The sequence below is a fragment of the Archocentrus centrarchus genome, chromosome 7 (assembly GCF_007364275.1).
Source record: "Archocentrus centrarchus isolate MPI-CPG fArcCen1 chromosome 7, fArcCen1, whole genome shotgun sequence".
NCBI lineage: Eukaryota > Metazoa > Chordata > Actinopteri > Cichliformes > Cichlidae > Archocentrus > Archocentrus centrarchus.
In genome coordinates, this window is record NC_044352.1 from 14,040,305 (window position 1) to 14,061,468 (window position 21,164).

General features: G+C 41.3%; 3 protein-coding genes across 4 annotated transcripts; 1 reads left to right on the forward strand and 2 right to left on the reverse strand.

The window, feature by feature from the left end:
• Positions 1-2,957: 2,957 nt before the first annotated feature.
• Positions 2,958-10,586, reverse strand: wnt7ab (wingless-type MMTV integration site family, member 7Ab). Its single transcript, XM_030733074.1, has 4 exons — positions 10,254-10,586; positions 9,405-9,631; positions 6,512-6,783; positions 2,958-4,633 (listed from the first exon to the last, which is right to left on the reverse strand). The coding sequence occupies exons 1-4, from the start codon at positions 10,322-10,324 to the stop codon at positions 4,151-4,153; spliced, it is 1,053 nt and encodes a 350-aa protein (XP_030588934.1). The 5' UTR covers positions 10,325-10,586; the 3' UTR covers positions 2,958-4,150.
• Positions 10,587-11,198: 612 nt separating this feature from the next.
• On the forward strand, positions 11,199-15,675 carry fbxw12 (F-box and WD repeat domain containing 12). 2 transcript variants are annotated; one of them, XM_030733073.1, is made up of 10 exons: positions 11,199-11,436; positions 11,527-11,564; positions 11,676-11,842; positions 12,802-12,926; positions 13,184-13,390; positions 13,479-13,643; positions 13,813-14,020; positions 14,570-14,751; positions 14,893-15,016; positions 15,520-15,675. In XM_030733073.1, the coding sequence occupies exons 1-10, from the start codon at positions 11,338-11,340 to the stop codon at positions 15,537-15,539; spliced, it is 1,335 nt and encodes a 444-aa protein (XP_030588933.1). In that variant the 5' UTR covers positions 11,199-11,337; the 3' UTR covers positions 15,540-15,675. The 2 variants fall into 2 exon arrangements, with proteins under 2 accessions (XP_030588933.1, XP_030588932.1); XM_030733072.1 differs by having other exon boundaries at positions 11,200-11,436; positions 14,893-15,023; positions 15,179-15,625.
• Positions 15,676-15,677: 2 nt separating this feature from the next.
• Positions 15,678-19,794, reverse strand: ptpdc1b (protein tyrosine phosphatase domain containing 1b). The gene is made up of 10 exons (XM_030733071.1): positions 19,483-19,794; positions 19,018-19,113; positions 18,415-18,580; positions 18,175-18,255; positions 17,942-18,060; positions 17,731-17,868; positions 16,615-17,621; positions 16,160-16,342; positions 15,950-16,060; positions 15,678-15,838 (listed from the first exon to the last, which is right to left on the reverse strand). The coding sequence occupies exons 2-10, from the start codon at positions 19,061-19,063 to the stop codon at positions 15,704-15,706; spliced, it is 1,986 nt and encodes a 661-aa protein (XP_030588931.1). The 5' UTR covers positions 19,064-19,113; positions 19,483-19,794; the 3' UTR covers positions 15,678-15,703.
• Between the last annotated feature and the right edge of the window lie 1,370 nt (positions 19,795-21,164).

Genomic DNA, 21,164 nt, shown 5'->3' on the forward strand with positions numbered 1-21,164 from the left:
AGAAGCAGGTTAAGCGGGCTGGTATGTTCATTCAAATCACTCTAAATGTGCAACTCAAAATACCCCCCCCGAGAGCTTATCCAGCCTGTATTCTTACCTTAATGCCACCAACAATACCCTGAAGCTATTTGACCACTGTGTTTACCTGTAAAATCAGATAGACCATGGGAAGTCAGGTAGACCCTGTGAGGGCCAAACAGTTGTGGATCTCTCTTGTGGGGAGTGGATATTTTCAGCTATCTCAACTTCCATCGCAGCCTCAAACAGAGTTAAGAGAGTGCATGAGTGAGCTCTGCACCCATACAGTATCTCTGGAATCACATAAAGACAACCTTGTGCTCTGCAATTTACTGTGCAGCGCTCAGGTGCTTGTGCATGTCTCAACCAGAGGAAAAACAAAAGTATGACTGACATAATCATGTGTCAGAAGATTTATGGTCAGAGAGAGCAGAGGGGAGAGAAAAACTGGGAAGCACGTTTTCTTTCTCCTCCTCCGCCTTCAAATTATTGTCTTTAGTGCCGTCCACTTGTTTGAGTGAAATGTTGGAAACAGTTAAAACAGAATAGACTCTCAGAGCCATGTGCTAATGAAAGCCTTGTGAGATGTATGATTGAACCACTCCAACTGTGAAATTGAATCATTTCCCTATTCATTGGTGGTATATTTTCAGTAGCATCTTCTTCGTTTCATGTGTAATCTGCTACAGGTGTGAAGTATGACTGCATAAAGAAATCTGCTCACTTTGTAAGCGGTTCATTGGGTTTGGGTTCATTATATGAATTGAAACTAAATCCTAAATTCAATCGCTAGTTCCAACTCATGTCTGCAACATCAAACAGATTCACATTTTGGCTATAAATCTGATCACTGCTGTAGTCACGCTTGATCTAATGATAAAACATAGAGCAGGATGGGTCTTGCTTAAATATATTTTAAAGGCTCATCGCTGGCATTGAGGCTAATTGCTGGCTGGAGCTCACCGCTGGGCTGCCCCGATCTATCAGGTCATGGGAGCAGAGAGGGAAGCCGTGGCAGTCGGCCAGCAATAACAAAGGGAGCGAGCCAGACTACTAAACATAAATCTGCAGCTACCACCAATTTCCAGCTACCGCAGGTGATGGCTGAACGCGTGTGTTTGTGTGTCTATGTGTGCGTGTTTATAAATGAAACTCCAAAGGGTAACACTACCCCACTTCAGAGCAACATGGATATTACACCTCTGAACATCTTGGCATGGGCCTGGTCCTGTTTATGGAGAAACACAGCTAAGAGTATAATTAGCAATCCAGTGATCCTGCAGGGTGTCTGACTTATCAAAGAAGGTGGTATTTTGTTCTTGTGACTCGAGTACGAAGTGACTGTGGCCTCTGTGTGGCGGGGGTTTGCACCTGACTGGAAAACAGTGCAGGTGGATTACCTGGAACAGTAGCTAAACTACATTGTTTGTTTTGAAAAAGGCGTGTTTTTCTGTAAAGAATAGCATCAAAGGTTTCGCGGTGTAAATCTTCCAAATCTGCATTAGCAGAACCAAGGGGCACCTTGTAACTTTAGAGCGCCACATTCAGAGTATCCGCACAAAGCTGGGATTTTGCCCCTGTCATTCATGCGTTGAGATCGCTGCAAGTGAAAGTAAATGGGTGACACATATAAAGGTCTCTGAGGCGCAAGTGTTTTGTTCTTGAGATAGCGGGATGTGTGTCTTGCACACAAAACACTAGTTTAGTTTTAACCAGAGCTTTCTGAGCAGCTGCCTTTTCTTATGTGCGAGTCTTTTGTATCAATATTATGAAAGCTAAAAGCCTTTGTCAGAGAGAGACAAGCCCCTGTTATTATCCCTTCACGCCCTTTTCCCTTTATTCTAGGTAGATTATCACTGCCAATGACACATGATATGGCTAATCTACTGTAAATTAAACTTGAATTCTCATGTGTCTCAGTTTTTGGGGGTTTTTTTCACAAAGGAGGCGTAAAAAAAAGGTGCTTTTACAGAGAACATGCCCATTTGGACAGTCTCTAATATACAGCACGGGTGAAAACTTTACAGGCTACATTTGTCAATCATTGAAGATTACTGGGAGCAGGTTTTCCATCAGCACCTTCTGGCCCATCTCCTCACTCCACTTCCAGGCCGATGAGAGTGGAATCTATAAACGACTGTGGGCTTTTGCATCGTTAACATTTCCCTGACACGCTGGCCGGCCTCTCTTAGAGACTGCCCTGCATTTTCTCTGCAGCACTGGAGTTGTTGTAGCAACTTGTGGCCCAGAAGTGAATGAAGCAGATGTGCAAGTAATCTATCACCTGACAGCTCCCACTCCCCCGACTGAGCAAGTCATCACCGTGACAGTCCGCCCAAGCAGTCTCATCAATTACACCGGTACCCTACCATTAGTGGACAAACACTTTTCTTCTGGGACACATTCAACTCCTTCCCAGTGTGCAAGATGTGGCCTCAATTGAGCCTGAATAACTTTCCCCTCTCAAAGAACATCTCTGTTTCTGCTGAGTATCACACACATTGTACTAGTTCTTTGAGAGCTGATTTATCTTTGCGGTAACCGTGTGATATTAACAAACATATTTATTTTGTGATAAATGTCAAACTATTATTAATTAAATTAATTTTTATGTTTATTTGAATGAAGTAATGGCTCTCTCAGTTACTTGATTCTTTTTTTATGAGCAATTAAAATAATCAGAGCCATAAATGTTCAGCGGCTTCACTGCGTCACTTTTTTTGTGGCAACAAAATTATAGCTAGGGCTCCTTTTCTTTCATTTACAGTTATTGTAGACTAAGACACTCTAACTCACTTTTGAAGCAACTTGATCAGTTGCTTCGAAAGGCTGCTGCAAAACATTTTTTTTATGTCATAACAGCTCAAATTTGAGGAATGAATAAGAAATAATGGAACTCGTGTCTTGTAAGTGTTATTCTTTTCCTGTATTCCATCAGTAGTAGTCATGAAATGCAGTAAACACAGACATTTGAACACATATAAACAGTCTCTATCACTTACAATATACAACTATGGCAGTGACAGCAGGGGCCAACTTACATATATCAGCGTCTTTTTTTCACAGGGGTTTTAAAAACAGACGTCTGGGTCAGAATGCGACCTTGAATATGCAAAATATATAAATAAAACATTCATATAAAAATAGGCTTTTACAAAATATACTCTATTAACCAATGCTTGCCAAATATGGAAAGTGTGCTTGTGTGTGTGTGTGTGTGTGTGTGTGTGTGTGTGTTTTTGTTGTTGTTGTTTTGTTTTTTTTTGTGATCAGTGATTCCAGTTAAGCTAAATCAGCTTGAAGTGAGAAATGGCACTGAAGACGGTGAGTACAGCATACAGGTACAGCCTTCTGCCTCCATTTTCTAGACTAGCAGCAAACAGAGGGAAGACAAACTTATGAGAAGGTCAAAAGGTCAGTTTGAGTAGCCCACAGCATTTTCATCTGGAACAACATTATTCTACAGCATTACACATTATTCCAGACAGATTCCATTCCAGTGTGTTAATCATGCACAAGTTGTGATCCTTTAATAAACTCATGACATTTAGTTCTTTTTTTGGGTCCATAATGGACAAAATCAGTAGTTATTTATAGAATAAATTAATATTAATTACTTTTCACTCTCTAAATACAAGTATGTTAAATATTCCAAATTGCTGTTTAATTTCATCTGTGCACAGGCGGAGCGAGAACTACAGCAGTGTGTCCTGCCCAGCACCACGTCCACCATCATTTAGATGCACTGGCAAAGTCCAAGCAGTCAGAATGTCAGTGCATGTCCACATAGCTTAAAGTCTTGACATTTTACTTTAGAGACTCCCTTTGTGGTCACCCAGTCGCATATGTCAGGCTACATTTCTTTTTTCTCCCTTTAACAGTGTTTGTCACAATGCTTCAACACTACATCCCAACCAGCAGTCCAAGAAGAGGGGTGAAGAGCTTTTGTGCAAAAGAATCATGATGCCTCATTTTTAGCTTACTGTATACACAGTACAGTAGTTTCTCATGACATGTGTAAAGACTGCAAAGTTTGTCCATCAAAACACAAAAACATGACCACTCACATGCATACATCTCACACACACACACACACACACACACACACACACACACCGTCCAATAAATATTTTCATTTGCATGTGTACACCTCTGTCCTCTCGCTGCAGGTGTTGCATTTAACATAGCAGCACCACAGGAATTTGCAGTTGCACTGCCAGACGCGGGAGTACTGGTGTGTGTTGTATCCCCGACCGCAGCACATCAAGTCACAGCCGCTGATGTGCTGCATCATCGTCTTGTTACACACCCTTCCCTGCGTCCCCAAGCTCCCCGTCACAGGGTCCGCCTCACAGTAGTTAGGAGACTTGTCTATGTACACCAGCTCTGTATCCACGGGCTTTCGGTAAGAGTATGGCTTCTTGATCTTGAGGAATTTAGGACGCTTGTTGCGGCTGGCTTTGACTGGTTCCACGTGTACGGCGTGGGCATATTTCTCCTTGAGAATGTAGCCCAGCTCGCGGAACTTGGGAAGTGTAGTCCAGCAGGTTTTGGTTGTGCAGGAGCCTGAGACACCGTGACACTTGCATTCCAGTCGCATGTTCTTCTCCAGGACCTAGGCACACAAAAACAACTTAGCAAGGTAGTAAACAAACTTCAGTGATGAGTGTTTTACAATCAAGTACTATAATAATGATTTTACTGTTTCACCTCTGGAACATGATCGTGTTAAATGATTAAAAATGGAGCTATGCTTACATATTCTAAGACCGTGTCTCGAGCCATACTCTAAAGCAGCCGAAAAACGTGCAAGTTATTAAGCAACATGACTGACAAATACACTACGGCTAAGGATTAAATACAGCCCCACCACATAGCAGTGTGGTACCATATACACAGAAGCCAAAATAATGTATCAGATTTCAGGCTCTGTGTGTGTAGTTACCACACACAACACACAAATGTCAAGAGTGACTGTATAAGGCGCCGAGTGACTGGGATTACTGCTAAAGCCTGAACTGATGACAATAAGAAGTGCCATTGACTAAACTAGAGATGTCTTTAGCAACAAGGTCAATTACAATTACCGTTTTTTTCTAAAATGCTAGGTGTTTGGTATGCGATACGGTCTCCTAAAGCCAATCGTGAGAAATTTACGTGTCTGTGTTCTTGGCAAGCAAACAGTAAGAGTAAAACCCAAATACAAGGACCAAAAAGAACAACTTCTCCCTGAGCAAACCACTTCATAAAAACCTTGGCTTCACTCCCTAATCCATCACTTGTCCTGTGACCAACACTTGTGACAGCCTTTGTGTGGACGTCTTCGACCAGGGAGCTGTGAACGCTGCTCCTGCTCAGTGTCACTGCTTTTGATTAGCATACGTAAAGGAAAACAGAGAGTCTATTTATTTGCAGAAAGAATAGGAAATAAGTGAGACAGCTCAAAGTTTGAATCCACGAGTAGTCTATTCCTTGGGAGGCAATTTAGCTGTCCAGAAAAGCCAATCTGAATTCACGGTCCTGAAACGGGTGCAGAAAATTATCTGCTCAGTACTATTGTGTTAGGAGGCTTTTCAGCCTCTGTGTTGAATGTGTTTGGTTGTGGGAATCAGGCTATTTTGGCAGAGTTATACAGGGAGAGAGGATATGGGTTAACTTGGGCAAAGCTGGGCAAAGACTTAGCTGTTAGACACATTATTCCACTCAGGTTCCAACTTCTAGACGTACTGGAGTCTCTTTGTCACTCTGCAGCGTTATGCAACTATCAGTGCAAAAATTAAAATAAAATAAAATTAACATGTAACTGAAACAAACCCAAACAATAAGCTGTCTAAACTGTCATTTTTGTATTTTAATATGATATTGCTGGTTTTTATTATACTTTTATGATATGTTCTCCTGTGTTTTTCTCAATTCATTTATTTATTTTTGCACTGTGAATAAAAATCCAATGAGCATTCAGCATTGACCGAATATCTAACTTCATTCAACTGTGATTTAACATGAAAGTGGAGTTGCACTCTTCTATATAGGCACATATTACCCAATGATGATCAGTCCTAGTCACCAAACTGTAAACACCCCCGAGGTGGATGTGCATGCACATTGCACCTGATGTGGGTTTGTGCGAACAGGGAAACTGTGGGTGGGGATTGTCATAAGGTAACTGTATACTGTCCCAGTGGTGCAAAACATGGGGGGGGGACTGGGCTAATGCCTTTTTGTACTGTGTCAATCTGTTTTCAGTTCAGAGATCTGGGCTGTAATCAAACCCTGCCATTTAGAAAGCTAAAAGCAATCTTTTATTCCACTCCTTGTTTAAGCTTGGACCCGCTGCTCAGTGCTTTGGCTCACCCCTACCGAAGCATACCAGCTTTAGACTACTTAACATCAATTCACCATTATGTTTAAGTCCAAAAAGAAGAACTGGATAATGGAGCAGGACTTTTATTGATAGATAAAGTTAGGCAAAAGCCTCTTGCTAGTTACCTACCTTGCGTCCCACCTCGTTATTATGGAGGTTCATGAGTGTCCTTGCATTCTGTTTGACCTCCCGCGCGTCAATAAATACTTTGGAGAAGCCCAGACCGTAGCTGATGTCTGCTGAGCAGCCTCCCCACTTCCATCCTTGGTCTTTACTGTAGAAACCCTGCTTCTCCTTGTCACAACTACAGTCACTCAGGTTACCCTGTGTACAGGCGGCCGTGATCGCATGGGCCACTCCTGCTGCAATGATGGCGTACGTGAATGCAGCCTCTTTACTGCCTGGGGGAGCAGGAAAAAAAATGATGAATAATATGATAATGATGTGTAATAATAAAATGTAGGTATGCATTTAGATTTCATTAAAAGGAGAAGATTATAGTGTTTCCCCTTTCGTTTAAAAGGGATATTAGAGAATGGAAGAGGCCTTTTAAATAGGAAAAAGAGGTCAATTATTAACAGTATGTGTGCTTACATCACAGTCTTACTGACATATCACTCAAGGGCTGCAGTGTTTTGAAACCTGACCCGGAAACTGTTGTGCTCGTGAACCAAAATGTCTGCAGGCCATATCGTCAACAAAGCTGCATGAATAAGAGGGTTGTCGGCAAAGGAGGGATATTGATCCACTTTGAAGCTGTCACATTCTGTGTAAACTCATAAGGAAGTCACATCAGAATCTTCATTCTGCTGTTATCTAGTTCCAGGCCCGGCTGACAAATCATTTACACACACAGAAATATCGACAAATAACTAAAGGTTAATCGGACAGGACTCAGAGAAAAAGACAGAACCGGAAGCAAAGTTCCCGAGCTGAATGAGCCAAGAGAAAGTCTAATAACACTCGTAAATTTGAAACCTCAAGTATACTGTAAACAAAGCAGTAACTTACCTTCTAATACAATGTTGAAATATACATATTTGTATATAAGCATTCTTAAACATAATCAGCCAGTAGGACGTTTTAGTTTCAGATCTATGATTCATTATAACGCAAACAGGAAACTCCTAAGTGCTTCATTCATCATATCTATGTGTAAATAAACTCCTCTCGTTACTGTTTGTTCAAAACAAACATCATACCTTCTCTGTGCTTCCTCCAGCCACCAGGTTCACTGTGTAAAGCTGCCATGTTTTTGATAAACATCTTGGATGTGCGCCCTTGGCATTGAAAAAAAAAAAAACCTCATATTGAGGCATCAATTATGTGGACTTGATGGGCTCAGAGCCAAAAAAGAAGGTGTGTCAGAGCAGTCAGTTCTGGCTGCACCGTTGTTAATTTTTCCCTTGCACTTCTGAGTGCATGGGTTCACCACAAGAGATGGTATGAATACTTCATAACCTTGTAATGACAGAAGGAAGATCTTTAAAAGAAAGTAGACAAAAAAAAAAAAAAAGAAATCAAAAGCCTGTACGTGTTGAACTAGGAGTGCCAGTTTACTCACACTTGAACCTCTCAGTATGCAGTCTCTTTGTATGATCCTCATCTCAAACTATTAGTGTAACTACAACGTTCAAGTGCAAACATAGTCTGGGCCTAAATTGTATCAGATCTGGTGCGAGTTGCGTCAGCACTATGTCAGTCCCCTGGTCGTTCTTCCTTTGCTTCCAGAACAATTGCAAGCTACACAGCTCCACTGAGCCCGGGCATCAACAATGGTATTCGTTTACAACCATTCGTCTTCTAAGTTAATCTGATCAGTGAAACCAATCTATTTGGTATGGCTGTCTAAGCAATAGACTTCAACTTCTTTTTTGGAGACACAGACCAAAACTCTTCATTGGCTAAAACCACTCATTCATAAAGGAACAGATTGTCAAAGGCATTGTTTTCATTTCAGAAGCATGAAGAGATAATCTTTTCTTTCCAATAGCTGCAGCCTCCAACAGCTGGTCCACGCTACTGACCATTGTATGTAAGGGTATTTGTGATTTTTAAATTTCAGCATCTTTAGCCAGGGATGGAACAAAAGCATATTTCAGGTCTTTTAAGGCTAGGGAAAAAAAAGCTTTACAAAGCTGCCTCTGTCGTTATAAGTCTTCCACTACCTGTAGCCATAAAGCCATCACAAGACAAAATGCCTTTAGTCTTGAGCAAACACTTTCCTTTCCACTATCTAATAATCTTTAATCCATTTTAGCAAACAAGCCACAAAACTTCAAAGATAATTGAACATCCCCAGGAGAGGGTTCATCCCTCTATAGAGGAAACTTTATTCCAGCTGCAGGAACTCGATTGAGATTTATTTGTTTCTCTAATTTAGTACTTTCAAGCCTTGCTTTCCTCTTGGCTATTCCTAAACTGTAACTTATATCCGTGGTAAGACCGACATCCTTACAGTGAGAGCCACCCATCACTAGAAGGATAAAGACCAGTGAAAATGTGCCTCTAGAGACTCTAGGGGCTGAAAAGAAAAGCTACCAACGGTCACAAGAGCTTTGATACAATGCTGGATTCAGATACCTCAGAAAGCCCTTCTCATTGAAAAGTGTGGAGCAAGGCTAAGCCTGATGTGACTCCTAATGCTATGAATCCAATAATGTGCAGGGCAGGTGGTGGTTTTTCTTAGGATGTGCAGGTGTTTGACCGGTGAACGCAGCTTTAGATTGTTTAATAAAGTGCATGTCAAGGTCAAAACAGACCACTTTTTTGTTATCTCAAGTCACCAAGTAAAAATTTAAGCCTTTAAGCAACTTAATTTTTAAGTGTGTTTTGTACTTTTAAACGATTTGAGAGAAATCATAAAAGAGCGAAATGTAAATGTAATGAATGTTTTACGCACAAAGTGCGCAAAGACGCAAAGGTGATTGATAAATTGTGTTTGCGGCTGGCAAAAAAATAAAAATAAAAATAAAACGTTTCAGAGAGCCGGCTAAACAAACGTTAACAGACAGCAACATACCCACTTTCAACTCTTTTCCGAAGACGGTCCTTTCTCCAAGCGCAGAGCAGTTCCAGCGTCCGTTTTTGAACTGAAACTGACACTCGTTGATGCCCATTTGAGCTCCCTCCCCGATGACGATAATGGCATCGGGGCGACTCTGGCAGATAATCCGTTGTCTTGGGGCCAAACCGGGGATCTTGTTACAGATTATACTCGCACCTAAGGCCACCACCGATGAGAAACCACTGTAAACGGAAGATGAATACGACTGAGAAAGCAGCTATCAACTTCTTAGTAGCTTTGTTAATTTAATTTTTATTTGTTTGACCCTTAAATATCTTACATAACATTCTCAGATCAGATGCACCCCCAGTTCCTGCTTTAACAAATAGCAGTTGGTGTAATAATCCGAGTATTTAACACGTCTTTGTGGACTGAAGATAGTTTTACTGGAATAATTCTAATTTAAGGAGCAATATAATCAATATAATTGTTTGTTTTACTTTACAATAGATTCTATCATGTGTGAGCTCAGGTGCACCCCAAGACGATTTCTGCAACTTACCTACATTAGTTTCATACATTTGTAATTATTATGGCTGTATGCTTTTTATGATCATTTAAAGATACGATAAAGGTAGCAAGATTCACCTATAAGCGCGCTTCTGGCACATAAACTCACGCTCTTTGCGCTTTTTATTAATTCAGCTGCATGCTTCTACCTGCTTTTGAGGAAATGCAGGGCTCAAGTGTCGTTTCTGAAGGACCTACAGCACTTAAAACTCCGCCAGTCGTCACCTATTAAAGTCTTTTGTGTTGTGACTGACTTAGAGCAACTGATGAGAACTCAAATGAAACGCAGCTCACCCGATTTTCAAGTAAACAATTCCCAGGCAAAGTAAAACTCTTAAAATCCAACGTCGTGTTCTCCGAGTCATTTCGGCCCAGCTCTCAGTTTCGTGCAACGATTCGTGGAGCTGATTAATCACTCGGTTCGCTTATTCTCCGGTCGATCACGACTCAGGTAACTCCAAAGGAAGTCCGAACTGACGAAAACCATCAAAAAAGCAGCAGATATTTAGTTTTATAAATCACCGACTAGGGTATCATCCAAAATCCCATTACGTGGCCCCTATCGCTGGGCCCTCTTGTCATTGCGAAGGTGTCACAGGTAACTCTTGGGGTGAGCAAGTGCGATTATCTCAGTCTCACGGTTCCTCTACTACCCGCAGGTCTTGGTTATATATCTGCCCCATCTATTTGGGGCGTGTTCACAGGAGACATGGGGCCCTGCTGAAGAATCCCGCCAGGGCTGAAACACAGACACACACACTGCGCACTCCTCTACTGTGCATTCACCTTGGCTGATTAGGACGCCTACTGACTTGATTATTAATGTCTCAATATATGAATACATCTTATAGCCTTCACCTTTTATTTTCCACAGGTTAACATGTTTGGCTCACTGTCGTTAACTATGTTTATCTCACATTTGGCAAAAAGAATAACAAAGCAAAAAGAACAATATTAAAATTCAAATCAAGACGACTAAGTTGATTTTTAAGCCGACCGGAGAATCTGATTGAAAAATAGCCTACTCTCTCAAGTCTTTTAGATGAACACTTAAATCACGCATTTATTGAATTTAATACATGCATTAATTATTTTTTAACTCAAAAATAGTATTCACCAGTCTTGCCCTTGTACAGTGTGTCTGGTGCGCGCTACCTGTTGTGCGCCTCTGTCCCAGACTTGTCTCTGGATCTTCTGTCTTTTATGATGGCGACATCTGATGGTACAGCGAGGGCACTGCAGGTTAAAGCGAACCCAACCTCCGTGTCCCTGCATCCCTTCCGTAGCGTGCACAAATCTGCTGTTATCGCACGTTCACTTTGACGTGTTGGGAGGACTCTGGCAGAAAGCCGGTTTAAACAAAAATATTGATGCCAACATGGACCCCTGTCAACCGCAACTGATCGATGACTGCCTTATTCATATTTTTACGTTTCTGACCGAAGAAGATTTAATCAACGCTTCCAGTGTGTGTAAGGTAACGAGCGTCCAATGTGCGGAAGTCGCGGAGTAATTGAAAAAAGTCAGACTTTTATTTGTTGTGTGTAATTGCTAATTTATATTTCAGGATTGGAATGACGCTGCAGAGACTCCTTGGTTATGGAGGTGACTTGTTTGCCAGTTTTACAACCTAAAACACGACATTTGTTAGGCGGTGGGCGTGGAAATCATAATAATGTTCATGTAAACATCCGATTCCGTGCCCCCCCCCCTCAGGAAGCTGTGTCTGCAACGCTGGGGATTCTGTAACCTCGCCGTCTTGGGGAGTGAACATGCCAATCACTCGTGGAAGAGATACTTCCTGCGACGATCCCACTTGGAGAAGAACATGACGAAAGGTCGGACAGGAGGCTACACCTGCAAAAGCCTCAGGGGGCACACAGGTATGCGCTCTCTCCCGGTGTTTGTGTGTGTATGTGTGGGGTCTCCATTACAGCATTGTTTGTATATTTAACTAAAAGTAAATTGAAAGAAATGTGAGGGGAAAACATTTAAATGAACTGCAATAAAAAATTAAAAGCAGACTTTCAACAAAAATGGGGGAGGGGGGGGGGGGTTCTAAACATCTTGAAAACTGAAATTAAACTGAAAATTCAAAACAAAAACAAGTGAACTTTTAAAAATACTAACTGTGACAATATTGTGCAAGTGGGAAACTAAATGAAACAAGATAAGAAATATATTAAACCTTAAGGAAAATTTTGTGTTTTTAACCTGGTCGTTACATAGCTTTTGATGATGCAGAGGAGGATGATGAAGAAACTCCTCTGCATCATCAAAAGGTATGATCAGCCTTCGTGATCATCTTGTTCAGTCTGTTGGCATTACACTGCTGCATTAAAAAAAAAAAAAACTACACTTGCCATCAAGGTGTAATAGAACATACACAGCTACAGATGCTGCAGATGATGAAAGTAGAATTCAAAATGTACAAAATAGAATGATCTTTCGTGTTAATTTTTCTAATTTGTGCATAGATTTATTGAAACTGAGATTCCACATGGCTGTTAATCAAGTATTTGTATTGTAACACCTGTTCTGAGCTTATTAACTCTGCCCCTGGAAAAAAATATGAAAACAGAAATAAAGAAATAAACAAGCACACTGAAACAAGCAAAGATGCTCTGGAAACTAGCTTGTTGAAAAAAAAAAAAATAAAGTTTTTAAACTATAAAACTCAAACTAGCTGTACTGTAGAAACTACAATAATCTAAACAGAATATAAAACAAAAATTAAAATAAAAAAAAACATTAAAAAGACAAAAATGTAACAACTTAGGCTTACAGGACTTTATAATATCTCTATAATCTGTTTTTTTCTGTCTATCTCACTTTCCATTAGGCCGGGTTGAGGGGTTTGTGTACCTGCAGGTGAATTCAAGCCAGCTTCCAGACCTGTGGAGCAACAATGCCACGGTCTGCAGTGTGTCTTCTGATGGGACAGTCCGAGCATGGAACATCCAAAAAGTCAGTGTTATAAGTATCTGCACCAGTGCATCGAAGCAAAGCTGTTTCTTGCTTTCATTAAGATAAATTCTGCATTCGTGCTGGTAAATACTAGTGTCTCTGCAGCCACCTTTGTGCAGGTTTTCTTTCAGCTCATCATTGCTGAACCAAAACCTTTCAGACAGTTCTCCTGTACTTTCTGAAAGTTGAAGTCTGCTCTGATAAATGTTTGCCATTAAGGCAGTAACATAGAGTAGCACTTTTTTTTTTTTCCTCAGGGTGAGCCTCTGTGGTGCAGTCCTGTGCAGAATCCTTTGACGGGGATTTTAAGTGATGAACGTCGTGAAGTTGTGATCACAACAGATTCTCAGGGCCTCATTAAGACCTGGCGAGGCCAGACTGGCCAGGAATTGGCCTCCTTTCCTACTGCATCTTCACACTGTACACTACTGCAATACAACATAAACAATGATTGGTTTCTAACTGTAAGTAACCACAACGTTTGCAAGTTTCAGATTAGAAAATGAAATGAAAGCATTTTAAAGTAATATGTTGTATTATGTTCCCTTCCAGGTTGGAACCGGTCAGGGGTCTGTGTGTACACTAGCAGATTGTTCTCTGACTAAAAAGTCCAGTATTGTGGTGTATGACACCTTTAAAGTCAACATACTTCTAGTTTCACCTGACAAGAAATGGATCACAGCTGGAACTACGGAGAATAATGATTTATGCCCAAAGGTTGTTTTTTTTTTAATTGTCTTTGACAGCTCTGCTCTGATTCTTTTACCACATCACCTCTCTGTAAATGAGCCAGTGGAGAAAATATATGTTGAAAAATCAGAACAGAAATCTGTTGTAGATTTCTGCTGTTTATTTAATTTAATTTATTTATTTATTTTTTTGCCAGGTATTTTACAGTGAGAGTTTGACTGCTCCCTCTGAGGATGAAGATCCCCTTTGCCAGTCTGTGCCAGTCACTGGGTGTCAGGCTGCTGTCTTTATACCTACCCAGCCTGCCAGACTGGCCGTCCTTCACCACGAGCTCCAACACAGCAGAGCCATCACGGTCTTTGACGTCATCATGAAAAAGACTAAGTACAAGTCAGAGATCCAAGGTGAGGGCTCAGATATGTGCAACTAGTAACTAATCAGTCAATAGGAAAATAAAATTCAGTTGTCGAGTCAAAAAGGAAACTTGTTTATAGCCAATGCTGGTATGTGAAAATATGCAGTTTGATGTATTTGTCTGTGTTTTGCTCATTTCCCTAGATGATAAAGATGCAATTGTCTCAGCACATATATAAGAAAACTAGATTAGAATTAAACATTAAAAACACATTGTGCATCTAGGTTTGTTTCTGAACGTAATAATAGTGAGTCGTGTTCCAGGGACTTTCAGGAGGAAAACAGAAAGCAAGGCAAGCCAAGTATTGCACTCACTACAACCTTGAAATTCCAGAGAGCTGCCAGAGAGAGTTCCTTAACTGGAAGACATGCCGTACTCTTGTTACTGCAATTTTAGAGCCACATGTGAAGCCTAGACCTGAACAGCACTATGAATCAGGCTTGACGAACTGGCGTTACACTGAAGGGATGTTAAAAAAGATGATTTTCTTAAGTATTTGTCTTGTGCTGGTGTAATCTGAGCTTCCTTCACATTTTAGTCCAGCAGGTAGAGTCCTTCCCCTTGACAGTGAACACCTGGTACTCAAACATCCTTCTAGCAGCCAAGGACAGCAATCACATAGTGCTGGCAGCTGGTGAACAACTATGGGTGTACTCACTGAAAGGAGCCATGCTCGCCAACTTTAAAGAGCATACTCAGCCAATCTCTTCCATCTGCGTGGTAGGCTGCTTTCTCATTTGAAATTCAAAGACATTGCCAGCAGCGGTTGGAATTATTGGTTTTATGCAATGCAACGTACTGTGAAAAGTTCACTACATTAGCGTGTGTAAAGGATCGGTTTATGTTGTTTTCATATTGCAGGACAGCTTTCGTGTGGTGACAGCATCCCAGGACCTCTCCTTACGAGTGCTGACATGGAGAGATGACAGAGACCATGGGCTGACACTGGAGAGCCGATACCACTTACTGGGAGGCTCTCACACAATGTCCAGGTACTATAACCACTGGCTTTTTAGCATCCCTACTGTATTACCACCATCCATGTTTTCATCAGTAATTGCTGGCAAATACTGAAAAAAAAAAAGCATTTTTCTTTGTTTATGATAACCTAAACATCACCTTATATTTACGCCACACTCTGTTCTAGAGGGTTTACTCACGTCGCCTGTGACTACTCCAGCATTGTGGCCTCAGTAGCAGGGAACAATGGAAAAGACGTCTTAAAGGCTTACTCCTTCAACACCTGAGCATCACAGCCCAACAAAAGTGCCTGCGTTCAGTTTGCACCACTCACCAGAAGATTCAAGATCTCATCTTTAATACTAACTGTTATTAATTCTATAATACACATTTTCTTTGGGAACACTATGTTTACAGTTAAGGATCCTTATGGTACTTACGTGAAAGGCATCAGCAGAGTGTGAACATGTTTGTTGTGAGAAGTCTGTAAGGGTTTGATCACTGTGCTTTCAGAGCTGAGGTATGAGGTGACCAAGCCCAAGGCCTAATGTACTGGAAAAAGAATTCTTTTCATCTGGTTTTATTTGGAATCTACTGAGGCAGGTTAACATACAAATGTTTATGTTACACATTAAATAACATTGACACAAGGCACAAAAGCATCCTTATCTTTTTTCACAGTCTCGGTGAACCAAACCTAGATTATCTATATTTATGTTACAAGAAAGGGAGACAGGGGTGTCTGATCTGCTTCGATGGCCGTAGATCTCATGTCCCCAAGAACACACCTTAAGACTCTGGTCATGGACTCAAACACTTTGCTCCCATCTTCTGAGTTAATGGTCATCTGTTGAAACACAAACGAGATTTTGAAGTTGTTTAAACAAACCAATAACAAAGAAATGAACGGAATTATTAAAGAAATCAGAAGTAATTCAGTGTGTTGGTTTTTCGTTACCCAGGTAAAAGCCTTGATGGTACGACTCAGGAAGGCATTTTCAACCTCTTCTGGTATTTTCAGCATGTGAGCCATGCAATCTAATATGCATGTTAGTGTTTCTTTCGGGGCCTAAGAGGAGATGACAAGGAAGGTTACACTAAACACTTAACAGCAATTTAACATGCTATTGCTTTTGTATTAAATCTTAATCTGTACAAAACATGTGACCTGATCAAGTTGGTTTAGGACAGTTTGAGCATCCGTATTATCGGGGTTCAGGGCTTTGGCCTCCTGAATGGAGATGACTGGCTCTTTAAGCTGCTCTAGCCATGCCCACATGAGTCCAGTGAGGATGAAGGGATCTCGCTCCATACACAGCCTTTCCCATGCACCACCTTGATTCAGCTCTGCCTGCACATGTGAACAAGCATGTCTCTGTATGAATCCATGTCAGGGTTTGGTGGTGAGTTTTTGTCCTTCACTTTTAATTTAAAAATTATTATAAGCAGAAAAAATATATATAAATGCCAAAAGGAAAATGTATTGTAGGAGTGAGTTTGAACTACCCTGGATGCAACTGTGAACTGACATTTAAAACACTGTGTAACTAAGCTCATTTCTACATGTCTGCTTTTTTTTTTTTTTTTTTTTTTAAAAAACAAACACCGCTACACTACAAATACCTGCCAAGCCAAAACTTTGCTCTTGTGTTCTTCTTCCCCATCCACAAAAAGGTCCACTGCCAGGGCTTGTGCCACAAGCAACCTCCTGGCCTCCAGGGACAACTCTGTCTGCAGGGTGATAAAGGGTACCTCTGATTGGTCCTCTTCTCTACCTTGAGATTTTACCCCATTCATTGCTAGCTCTTCCCTCTGCTCGGCCTTCCATCTGGACAATATGCTATCTTTTTTGGTAGTTTCGCTGTTTCCCACGGACTCACTACGTTTAATTGGTTTCCTCTTCACTTTCTTCAGTAGAATGGGTCCATCTTTTTGGTTTTCCTCATTCTTAATGTACCAGAGTGAGCCTGTGGAGTTGTGAGAGACATCGGACGTGTTGCTGCTCCAACCATGAGACTGGGAAGCAGGGAGCTCACATGGGTAAATGGACATCTCAATATTACTCTGTGACAGGGAGGTCAGAGGATGCGTGAGAAGGTTTAGCTCTGAGCCCAGCCGTCTCAAGTCAGACTCACTGTAGCTCAGACTTTTACGGTGGTAGAAGATGGGTGGCTCGTTAAAATGTCGTGGTAAAGTGGGTGAACCTGGTAAGCGGGGTTCCTTCATTTCGAAATCCATCTTCTCAATAATGCTGAGATACATTTCAATGTCATGGAGATCAGGGGCCTCCAGGATATCTTCCTCAATCACCTGTCGATTCTCTGCAATGTCCAAGAGCAGCCTAGAAACTAACTTAACAATCTTTGGCAGGTGCCTCAACTCCTTCCTCTCATGGCCATGCAGCATATGTCTCTGACGGTTCAGGTACTGGGGCAGAGTAACTGCGTTGGATCGGGGCTTAGCACAGGAAAACACGCTCCTTAAAGGGTTAAGGAATTGAACAAACTGTCTGACACAACGCAGCTGACCTCGGGTCTGGATGGAATTAGGGCGTTTGGTACGTACATATGAAATAGCCTGGTTGGCTGTCATTCTAGTAGCATAGGCCAAGAAACATGCTAACAAGACACCTGGAGGGCCAGAAAAAAAATATTGTTAACTCTGTCTAGTGTACATATTAAAGATCAGACTATTTCAAACAGTTTAAAACATTTTATAGGCCATTCCATACAAAGCTACCTGTTCTGCCGAGACCAGCATGACAGTGGACTGCTATTTTCCCCTCTTGCAGGGCAAAGGCCATGACCTTCACCATGTCTAGCACAGTTGTAAGGTTGGCCACCCCGTAGTCACTCCAGCCAAAATTGTAGAAATAAACTGAAATTGCAACAAGTTTTTGGTTAAGTGTACAGTTATACAGGATCTATCAAGAATTTCATAAATGACTTACTGTTATTCTCCATGAAGACCTCTGGGAGGTATGAAAAACCACTCTCTGGCTCCAGTGGATTTCCACAGCTAGCGTGTTCACCAGGAATCTGCAGGTTGATCACTGTTTTAATGCCATTCCTTCACCCCAAAACAGACACACAAACACAGAGAACACTTCATTAGTCTTATTTTCTCTGGGCATTCTTAGAAAGACACTGAAAGCTACTGACCATGAGACAAAGTTGTGTATACCTTCTGAATTGATCAATAATGTTATATTTCTCAATGATCTCTGTTGAAGGTCTGGACATGGCAAGGAGGTGATCAGTAATCCTACAACAACAGAAAAAAACAGTGAAGTCTGTTTTGAATAGCAGTTCCCACCTTTCTCAGTTTACCAAACGGGGCTTCAAAGAAACATCAAAACTAAGAACATCAAACTCAAACCGATAATTCTGGTAAATTAACTACTAATGCATAAAGCGTGCCTACCAGGATGAGTAGAGCCCTCGTATGGCCTGTTGGTCATCACTCCAGTAACTTGGATTGTCATACTTGCAGGCTTGACCTCCGCAACCGATTGAGCATTGCATATGCCCAGGGACGACATACCGTATAGCTTCTCCCACTATTGTGTACTTTGCTCTGGGGGCTCTGACTGCAGTTATTATGGGGAAATGAAGGAAAAAAGGAAAAAAAAATACACATTCATTTTTTTTTTTTTTTTTTTAGCATAGATTATTTAAATGACTTAAATCTGTTCTCTAAATGGAAATCAGTGTTATTTGATTAGCGAGTCAATTAGCGATAGTGTTAAAATCCTTTAAGAAGTTTCAAATACACAACTGTTGTGCAGCACAGAGACTGTCAAATGTAGGCTGTACTGTAACACCTAAATAGTTAAGATCATCAGTGCTCACTTATAAGTGTTTAATCTTGTTTGGCATTGCAAGTCATCAGTGCATTTCAGTAAAAATAGCTACTGTTCTGGCATCTTTAAAATGGGCTTTAATTTGACATTACTGGTAAGGTAAAACAGTTGCAGTTGACCAAATTTTGTTTTTTAATTGAAGAGTTTACAGGATTCGTACTTACTATATTCCATCAGAAATCCACCTTTTGTTGTTGCATGTGATGCCATATGAACCGTCACTTAGTCTGATAGTCATAGCAGAGCCTTGGCCCTAAATTCTGAAAAGAAAGAAAGGAAAAATAACGTATCTCATAAAGAACCAGATGTCAAAAAATTATAATGTATATATGACTGATACTGAGAGATATTTTGAGATATGACAGGTTACAGAGAGCCATTTTCAGTAACAGTCAAAGATCAACATCATAAGTCGCATGCAGTCAACTGTAAAGCATTTTTAACCATTTTAAAGGATTCACAACTTGCCATTCTTGGATGTTTTTTCCTTTTTGCCTCATCATAGTACAAAATTCATTCTTACTCCTCAAAACCAGCATGCAAAACAGTCAAATGTTAAACAGCTGCAATTAATCTAATAATGAATACTATTTAAAAAAAAAAAGAAAGTTGCAAAATCAATTATTTACCTTTAGTAGCTGATTTACAAATATTCACAACAGGTGCCACCATTTCTGACATCAAGCTCCACAGCTCTGACTGACGTCTTTCCATCCCCGGCTCTGCGTAAAGTCAATCCCGTGGCCTTACTTGATTTGATTCGTCTCAGATTATCTCTGGTGGGGCAACGCAAGTTTCCAACGGATCCTGTGTGCTCCTTTGTGAGAGGCTATATATCCCACTAAAATGACAAATCCAGACTGGAAGTAAATAAACATATGATGTCTTTTGAAAGGAAGCAGAGATTGTGTCCTTTGTAACTAGCTCCATGTACAGGATCCTTAGTCTGCAGCTCTGGGGGGACCGTAAGACTATTCTTGACTCCTCCCAGATTAGACTACTAATCTTATCAGGAACAAGTATAAAATAGAGCAGCCACTCCTCAAGAAAATCTTACACCAACCACATTTACATTGCCTTTTAATGGGCTTATGCAAATTTTGCTTTTCTAAATACATGATTATATTCACTTAACACCGAACCACACTGCATAAACTACATATTTTATTAATTATAAGAACATCTTTTGATGTGAATAGGCATAAAGGGATTTCTGATATCAGTAGACTTAAGCTTCGCTATTCTGCTGCAACAAATAGTGGGACCTTAGTAGCACAGCAAGTAGATAAAATCTTATTGGCTTATCTTGCTAAAGCTGGTTAGCTTCAGGTTAGAGAGGAGAGATCACTTTATTGTGTGCAGCATTTGAAGAGACTTCAAAGCCAATAATCTCAGTGTAAATGTAAATTGCTGCTGCACATATCACAGGAAGATTTGACTAAAACTAAAATTATTAGACTTGATTACCAAAATTATTTATGGTGTGAGCTGAGCTGTAAAAATTTTACCATGTATTGATGGTGGTAGAGCGGCACCATCAACATATAAATGGCTGCTTTAGTATACATATGCTGTATTTTCACTAAATTACTTAAGTTACATTCTAATATTTTCTTTGCATTCATGTGATCAAATAGGAAATATGAGAAATGAGTGATATTCTCCTCCGTGAATCGCCACCTTATCGTGGTGGAGGGGTTTGTGTGTCCCAGTGATCCCAGGAGCTATGTTGTCTGGGGGCTTGTCCCCCTGGTAGGGTCTCCCATGGCAAACTGGTCCTGGGTGAGGGTCCAGACAAAGAGCAGTTCAGAAGACCCTTATGAGTGAAAAAACAAGGGAACAGTTTACCCTGCCCGGGATAGGGTTACCGGGGCCCCACCCTGGAGCCAGGCCTGGGGAGGGAGCTCGAGGGAGAGCGTCTGGTGGCCAGGCATTAGCCTGTGGTGCTTGGCCGGGCGCAGCCCGAAGAGGTTACATGGGCCCGCCCTCCTGCAGGCCCACCACCCGCAGGAGGTGTCGTAGGGGTCGGGTGCAGTGTGTGTCGGGCGGTGGCCGAGGGCGGAGGCCCTGGCGGACTGATCCCCGGCTATCGAAACTGGCTATTGGGACCTGGAATGTCACCTCTCTGATGGGGAAGGAGCCTGAGCTAGTGCGTGAGGTTGAGAGATACCAGCTAGATATAGTTGGGCTCACCTCAACGCATGGCCTGGGCTCTGGAACCAGTCTCCTGGAGAAGGGCTGGACTCTGTTCCAGTCTGGAGTTGCCCTCGGTGAGAGGCGGCGAGCTGGGGTGGGTATTCTTGTATCCCCC